The sequence below is a fragment of the Cucurbita moschata genome, unplaced genomic scaffold (genome assembly GCF_002738365.1).
Source record: "Cucurbita moschata cultivar Rifu unplaced genomic scaffold, Cmos_1.0 Cmo_Scf00019, whole genome shotgun sequence".
In the NCBI taxonomy this organism is placed as follows: Eukaryota; Viridiplantae; Streptophyta; class Magnoliopsida; order Cucurbitales; family Cucurbitaceae; genus Cucurbita; species Cucurbita moschata.
In genome coordinates, this window is record NW_019268535.1 from 1,471,337 (window position 1) to 1,480,034 (window position 8,698).

General features: G+C 38.2%; 1 protein-coding gene across 1 annotated transcript; it reads right to left on the reverse strand.

The window, feature by feature from the left end:
• Window positions 1-1,004: 1,004 nt before the first annotated feature.
• On the reverse strand, window positions 1,005-3,514 carry LOC111457246 (squamosa promoter-binding-like protein 13A). The gene is made up of 3 exons (XM_023099446.1): window positions 2,970-3,514; window positions 2,576-2,709; window positions 1,005-1,763 (listed from the first exon to the last, which is right to left on the reverse strand). Exons 1-3 carry the CDS (start codon window positions 3,368-3,370, stop codon window positions 1,117-1,119), a joined length of 1,182 nt encoding a protein of 393 aa, XP_022955214.1. The 5' UTR covers window positions 3,371-3,514; the 3' UTR covers window positions 1,005-1,116.
• Window positions 3,515-8,698: the final 5,184 nt, after the last annotated feature.

The window sequence follows — 8,698 nt, forward strand, 5'->3', positions numbered from 1 at the left end:
TTTTTTTTTTTTTTTTTTTTTTACTGCAGTAATTAATGTATAAGGGGTTTAAGAATTTACCCAGCCATCATCAAAATTAATCGGAATCTTGTGAGTTGTCATAAAGAAAGTGAAAATAATGAACACAATTATGGATGAAAAGATAGAAAAAGAGAAGCAAAATGATAGCAAAAGTAAGCCCAAGAAAAAAGAACCAAAAAAAAAAAGCATTCTTGATTCTTGGTGAAAAACGAAAATTTAAATTTTAAATTTTATAACCGCGTGAAAATCTCTTGTATTTTAAAATTGTGAGACTGACGATTAGATGTAATGGGTCAAAGCGGACAATATCTACTAGCGGTGGACTTAGACGGTTACAAATGGTATAAGAGTTAGACACCGAGTGATGGGCTAGCAAGGACATTGGACTCCAAGGGGAGGTGAATTGTGAGGTTTCCGGGACAAAGCATTCTCAAGTGTGGGTGGATTGTGAGATCTCACATCAGGTGGGAAGGGAAACAAATTATTTCTTATAAAGGTGTGGAAACCTCATTAGTAAATCGGGCGGTGTGTCAACGAGAACGCTGGACCCTAAGGAGCTTGATTGTGAGATCCTATATCGATTCACAAAGGGTAACAAAACATTTTTTATAAGGGTGTGAAAATCTCTCCCTCGTAGACCGAGCAGTGTGCCAACATCGTGGATTGTGAGATCCAACGTCGCTTCCAAAAGTGAACGAAGCATTTTCAAGAAGGGTAGATCATGATATCTCACATCTATCAAAATGGGAACGAAACACTTCTTATAAATGTGTGGAACCCATACGCGTTTTAAAATCATGAAGCTAACAACAATACCCTAAACCCTAAACCTAGATATAGAGCGTCCTATCCGATCATATGTCATGTATGTTATGTTAAGCCACCATGCTGACGATAACGAAGTCTCGTTCGACTACCTTTCTTTGAAAGTGTTGAATTGGGCAAAGATACGAAAAATTTAAAACTTTTAACATGTTCAATTATACCGATTAAATTGAAATCATATAAACCAACACGAAACTTACTAAATTCAAATAGTGTTTTGAAGAACATACTAATAAAAATGGGTGTTAATTAAATCAAATCAACAAAATTCTACTCCCAATGAAATGGGAGGGTGGAAGGGGATTCATTTCCAGGATTCTCGGAGGCAATTCCAAAGATCCCGGGGAAATTAAGGGCCCCTCCATGATTGTCGGAATCAGAATTCTCATAACTGTTATGGCTATGGTGGTGGTGGTTCAATGGCTGCAGCAGAGAAACGGCGGCGCTCCGCTGATGCTGTTCGATTCTGCCCAAATCCAAATGCCCAGAAGAACCACTCTCCGCCTGCTGCGGCTGCGGCTGCTGCTGTGGCTGATGATCAGTCTGAGCCTGTGGTGATGACAGAAGAGAGAGAGCACAATCTGATTCACTAACCCCAATTCTGAACCTGTCATAAATCATCTTGTTTCTTTCCCCGCCGCCGCCGCCTCCGCCGCCGTTTTCTGACAGGGTATTCATGGACCGGAGGAGGGGTTGACATGTTGTTGTCGGGCCGCCGTGCATGAAGGCCAGTGTTTGCGCCGTTTTGTAGTTGTTGCTGTGGTCGGATTGTTCCACAAACAGGCTCTGTTTTTCGAGGAAATTTAGTTGTTGGTCCCTGTGAAGGGCGGCTGTCTCTCCGGTGGAGGACCAGCCGTGGCTGCTCACGGTGGTCGATGGGTAAACTTGTGCGCTTGTATATGCCAACAAGTGAGAACCTGCCAGAATTAAACACATTAACATCGGTTAAGATTGGTTTCAAAACACGTCTAGTAGATAGAAGTTTTCATGCTCAAAGAATGATTACTTCCTCTCTTCAACCGAGGTGGGATCTTAGAATCTACACCCTTAGACGCCCACAATCCTCATTGACACATAGCCTAGTGATTAGCTCGGATACCCTTTGTATCCTCTCTTCAACCGAGGTGGAATCTTAGAATCCACACCCTTGAGTGCCCACAATCCTTGCTGACATACAGCCCAGTGACTAATTCTGATACCATTTGTATCCTCTCTCCAACAGAGGTGGGATTTTAGAATCCACACCCTTCAGTGCCCACAATCATCACTGACTAGCTTTGATATCATTTGTAAGAGCTCAAACTCACACTAGTAAATATCGTGTTTTTGGGCTTTTACTTCAGTGCTTCAATTTTAAAACGCAGGTACTATGGAGAGGTTTCCACACCCTTATGGAATGCTTAGTTCTCCTCTACAACCGATGTGGGATCTCACAATCCACTCCTTTGAGTGCACACAATTCACTCCTTGGGCGTTGGTAGCACACTGACTGACTTTGATACCATTTGTAATGGCTTAAGTCCACTGTTAGTAAATATTATTCTCTTTGAACTTCCTCTTCAGTGCTTCGGTCTTAAAACGCGTCTATTAAAGAGAATTTTTCACAAACTTACCAGAAATCTTCGTTCCCCTATCCAACAAACGTGTGATTGAACTAAAACCCAACAAAATCTAGCCATTTCTTATGAAAACTTGGTAGCTTCCTTCAAAAGGGTAAGAAAAATCTAACCTTGATGATACGAGAAAGGCCCAGCAGATCGAGGCAAGAGGTCAGTCTGAGGCTTCCTCCGGCGGCGGTTGTGGCCATCCAGTCGTTTCCGACAGCTCCTTTTCCCCTCATCAAATTCCTCAAGTGAATGAAACCTATAATAAGACAACAACAAAAAAACAGAGCAAACAGGAATTCAATATCACCTAAGCCTTTAAAACGACCAAAATCCAGTCCACTTTTAAGCTCTCTAAGAAGAACAGAGCATTCAAAACCGCTGCAAATTCCACAAAACCTCAGCTGATTGGTCAACACAAAGCGCAAAAAACTGTTCCTCGGAGCTTTTCAACAAGAATAGAATAATGGGTAGTGCTCAAAAGTTGTGGTCAGAGAACAAAAACACCAACAAAGTTACCTGCTACACTGCTGACAGAACCTCTGTTTCAGGCCACCAATGGTAACCTGAGGAGTCTTAGAATGCAGCTCACAAACCTTATGACGGCGGTGGTAATCCCGACAGTTGCTTAGATCTGAATTGCAGCCATCAACAAGGCAAGAAACTGGTTGACTCCCGGCATTGTTAGCTCCTCGAGCTCTCTTCGATGATCCTGAGGTTGATGATGCCATTTTCTCAACCTCTGTCTCTGCAAAAACTGTGTTCCAAGAAGATTGGCACTTGGAAGTTCCCAAAAAGGTGGAGATTGGGGGGGAAGAAGAGAGTAAAAATGAAAGGGAAAGAGGGAGCTGAATGAAGGGAAAGAAGGTGTTCCCAAACAAGTGTAGCAGAAGTGAATTGGTTTGTTCTTTCCACTTCATTCACTGACATAGATTCCATTAAATCCCAATAAAGTGGGGTGTCAAGGGAGCAAAAGAAAAGGGGTGGATGGCCATGGCGTTAAGGAAATAAAGAAAGAACTTGTGGGTTAAGACTTAAGACACTTACCCAATCACATGCTGGCCAGGCTAAAAATATGCCTATCAGGAAGGGTGTCATTCTTGGTCTGGTTTAAAAGCATTCAAGGGCAACAAAAGAGGAGCTTGAGAAAAGGTAAGGATGATGATAATGTGGAGGCGGCTGTGTGTGTTTATGGTAATAGGCAAGTACTAAGTGCTTCAATGCTTGGTTTAGCTTTGGATTAAGTAATAGCCACCCATTCAATCGCATGCAAAACCTTTTTTTTCCGGTCATCGTCCAAGCTCACCGCTAGTAGATATTGTTCGTTTTGGTTCGTTACGTATCGTCGTTAGCTTCACGGTTTTAAAACAAGTCTGTTAGGGAGAGGTTTCTACACTCTTATAAAGAATGTTTCGTTCTCCACTGTAACTGATGTGGGATCTCACAATCTACCCTCCTAGTGTCTTCGTTGGCATACCGTCCAGTGTCTAGCTGTAATATCATTTATAACAGCCAAACCCCACCACTAATAGACATTGTCCGCTTTGACCTATTACGTATCGTCGCACGATTTTCAAACGCGTCTGTTTGGGAGAGGTTTCTACACTCTTATAAGGGATGCTTCGTTTCTCTCTTTAACCGATTTGAGATCTCACAATCCACCCTCCCAGTGTCTTCGTTGACATACTGTCCAGTGTCTAGCTTTGATATCATTTATAACAGCCAAAGCCCACCACTAACAGACATTGTCCGCTTTGACCTATTACGTATCGCCGCACGATTTTCAAACGCGTCTGTTAGGGAGAGGTTTCCACACCCTTATAAGGGATGCTTCGTTTCTCTTTTTAACCGATGTGAGATCTCACAATCCACCCCCCTTGGAGGCCTAGTGTCGTCGCTAGCACACCGCCCAATGTCTGACTCTGATTCCATTTATAATAGTCTAAGCCCACTGCTAGTAAACATTGTCTATTTTGGCCCGTTACATATCGTCGTCAACCCCACAATTTTAAGACACATCTGTTCGGGAAATACTTCTACACCTTTATAAGAAATGTGTCCTCCTCTCGAACCGATGTGGGATCTCACATAAAACATCATCGATCAAAACCCTGGTCTCTCAGCTTTCTAAACTTGATGACAAAAAAAGCCTTGTGTATAGATTCAGTGGTGATGAATCGGAATTGTAGCTTAGAGGATAATAGCACGAGGATATAATCTAATGTGTTAAGTGTTTGAACTCCTTGCTCATAACCAATCGAAAAACCAACCATGATAAGAAAAATTTTAGGACGTGTTTAGATAGTGACAGCTTAGAACAATTAAGAGCGCGTAGCTATGAACCACCATGTCAAGGTTCGAATATGTTCTCGAGTACAAGAACCATCAGCTATTATTAGGGTTTACGTTCGTATTTGATTTTTTTTAATTGATGTAAATGTAGATGGGATGATGCAATGCATTATTAAATTGGCATAAGTTTTGTGGTCCTAGCTAAGTCATGGGATCCCTAGCCATTGGAGACCTTTGCAAGTTCAAATTTTGGAGCTTTTAATCCAAACAAAATTCAAATGTCCACAAACCATCTAACATAGAGACACAAACCAAATCATTAAGAAGGAAGAAACAAACACATGTTTAAAATGCGTCGATCAATACGTGTGCAAGCCCACGAACCTACCTTTGAAAGAAGACACGAGAGATCCATTAAAGCTCATATTTCTAGAAGAAGCAAAACGAGCACCTCGAGGCTCAGAAACTGAGCTGATGAGGGTGTCGACTATTAGGACGAAAAAGACTTGATCGTCTTGACAAGTGTTATAGTATAAATACGAGACACTCTTATTTACGATATACAACTTAAATTCAGCTCAATTTGACATGTTGAATTGAGCTGATCTTTCCTTTATAGGCTAGCTCGAACTACCTACGAGCCCACTGATCAAATTTCTCCATTAACCCGTCAAATTAATGATTTTGAGGCGATAATTAGTGATTTATTTTTAATATAAAAACAAAAATTATTTTATGAATAATTACGTAGACCCACCAAAATCTTCTTTTGTGGTCCGAGGAAAGATTGAGTGGGGTTTTTAGCTTTGGCCTCAAAATCTCCGAAAATGTAAATTTCCACTTCTACCCCTTCCCTCTGCTTTTTTTTTCCTGACATTTTTTTGTCGGCACGTGCCAATTGCAGTGGCAGATTCTGTAATAAAGTTCATTATTCGAGGCTATATTTGGGACATTAATTACAAAGTGTTCTGTCCACGTATCGGAGAGGCTAAGACAGGCACGTGTCCCTCGACTCCCTCCATCCTTGGCTTGTCCTTATACTTTTACCTTTTTGCCTATTTTGGTCCCTATTTATTTTAATTTTTAATATAAAATTAATAGATTTATTGAATAATATTTTAATATAAAATTATGTCGATACTTCAATAAAGTTATTTGTATAATATCGTGTTGAGATTATGATACTAAATAGACGTTTCGATTACCTAAGGGTCGAGATTAGCTTTGCTAAGTTGAAGATATAGACGTATATGAAGACAATACCGTTTCTATGGTGAATTAGGTAAAAACATGAAGAAAATCAAGCCGAATAATAAATACTAGCGGCCAAAGGCATGCATGGTGTCACGGTCATGCTTGTCCAAGACGTGTTGTCCATGGTCGTATGCCCATTCCAAAACTCTTTTACATAGTTTCATCTGAGATAAGCCTCTACTATTTCATGTTGTGTCAATACGAAGGTGCATGACCGTTCACCAAAATCATGTCTACACTTGTCAGAGTTAAAAAGCCCCAAAATGTACTATAGAGGGATATGACCAATTATCGTTTCTTCCTACCTGGGTTATATGCTATCAAAGTCGTTAATGTCTAATCACTTTTAGCTTATATCATTGTTTTCGACGAATTTTCTCGTTCACGTTTTCGAAAACATTTCTCTCGAACATGACTTGAAGCTCGAGCATACGCAAACGTTGTTTGCGAAGTCCAAATTTCTCATAGTTGACTTATTCCCTGGGTTAGAACAAGTGTCGCATCTGCTGCCGCAAGAGTGCGATTGTGGCCCATATTCTCCGGTGTGAGGTCAACCTTATGCATGAAATTGGACTTCCACCTTTGCTTTGCTCTACACACTCGATCCTTCTAGGGTTTTCTCGGCAATTTTGTTTGTGATTTTCCGTGCTCCAACTTCGCCCATAACAAATTTGATGTTTCTCAATAATTCTATTATCAAGTCAAATTACAAATTTGCCCTTAAACTCGAACATTCATGTCTTACAAATACTTCAACATTAAAAAACATCCGGTCGATAGGTCATTTTCCAAGTCAATTCTATCAAGTTGTTCGTCTCCTTCTCAACTTAAAATATTGTCTTGCTCGAGTTAAATTCTAACACAATAATTTTAAAATAAAAAGATTTGAAATATATAAAATATTATGACATTAAAAACAAAAAATAAAAAATTGGAAGAAATTAGGTTAGCACAAAAAGAAGGGAACTTGTAGAGGAAAAGGACCTCATGTTGTTGCAGCTTTCTTTGTTAATAATTGTAGGGAAAAAGTCGGACCAACCGAACCGAGTCAAGCCGAGTTTAGACCGAGTTAGATTTGAAGTTGACACGTGCGAGAGGAGCGTGTGGGAAAATTTGTTACGCTGGTGGGTGGGGCGGCCACGTAATTGGTTCTCAACCTGTCACCAATTTCTGAACACCGTACCAACGCAACATGCAAACCTGTCGGAAATTTCTTTTTTAAATTTTAATTTTTTAAAAATATTATTTAAAATTTTAAAATTTAAAAAAAAATGTATGGGTTTGACGAAGTATTCATCATGTGAACGACTGACACATAAACAGTTCTCTTCATCCATTGATTCATTTATAGCGACATGTTTTTTTTTTTTTTTCTTTTCAAAATTTACGGTTATTTATTTATTTATTTATTATTGTTTTATAAATGTAGTTGTCCCATAAATGGTAAGCTATGAATAACAACAACAACAATAATAATAATGATAATAATAATTTAAAAAATACCCAAAATAGCCTTCGACTCGGTTGAATTGAATCTTTTTTCGACTTTATTTACTACATTCTATAAATAATACCCTAAAGCAGCATATAGCTACAATTTGACATACGAGTAAAAGAGAGGTACGTGAATGAACTAATGTTGCATTCGAATGAGAACGATTCTAATGATACGATGATTAATAAAAGCTTAAAGGAAATGAAAGTTATTGTCTATAACAACAAGGTTCATCGTCCTTTTCAGTGGCTCAAAGAGGACTCTGTGTTGCTATGTATAAATAGTTTTCACTTTTAAGAGTAAGAAGTAAATTATGTGACTGTGACAACTCAAGCCCATGACTAGCAACTATAGGAAAATGGGTCTGTTCGAAAGAGATTTCCACACCTTTATAATGAATGCTTCATTCTCATCTCTAATCGATGTGGGATCTCACAATCCACCCCCATTCGAGCCCCAATTTCGATAGCATTTGTAATAGCTCAAGCCCACCACTAGCAGATATTGTTTTATCTGGATTTTTCCTTTCGGGCTTCCCTTCAAAGTTTTTAAAATGTGTGTATTAGGGATAAGTTTCCACACCTTTCTAAAAGTATAGTTTGTTTCCATCTCAAACCGATGTATAATCTCACAATCCACCCCTCTTGTGGGCCCAGTGTCCTCGTCGACACTCGTTTCCCTTTTCAATTGGTGTGAAATCTCACAATAGCCATATCACATAGAATGTACGGAAACGTTGAGACCATCGAGTATCGAATTCAAATATTAGAATTTATAAAGTGGGCTGCATCTGAAAAGCCCAATATACCACTAAGGCTCATAAGGTTTCATTTTACATAAATAACTATTTTATTTTTCAAAATGGGCTCACCTTTAAAAAGGTTTTTATTAATAACTTTAAACTTTTTTTAAAAATAAAAAAAATACCTTTAATTCAAAAAAAAGAGTATTACATTTCAAAAATATTAATAAACTTTAAAAAAATAACATTAAAATATTTAGAGATAATTTATGAAATAATAAATTTTAAAATGATAGGAATGTTATTTTAAAATTTTTATAAGTATTTTTTAAATATAATATTAACGAGAGTATTTTTATTTTTTAAAAAATGAAAATTAATTAAGATGAAATGTTAGAAGATATATATAGTTTTTTTTTTTTTTTTTTTTTTTTTTTTTTTTTTTTTTTTTTTTTTTTTTTTTTT

What these genes read in the sequence shown, in the direction of transcription:
- LOC111457246 (XM_023099446.1), bottom strand. Translation starts at nt 3,370, where the DNA reads ATGAAGTGGAAAGAACAAACCAATTCACTTCTGCTACACTTGTTTGGG. An exon ending in TTCTGTCAGCAGTGTAGCAG is followed by an intron (nt 2,710 to 2,969) that starts GTAACTTTGTTG and finishes GTCTTATTATAG; the next exon opens with GTTTCATTCACTTGAGGAAT. An exon ending in GCCTTTCTCGTATCATCAAG is followed by an intron (nt 1,764 to 2,575) that starts GTTAGATTTTTC and finishes TAATTCTGGCAG; the next exon opens with GTTCTCACTTGTTGGCATAT.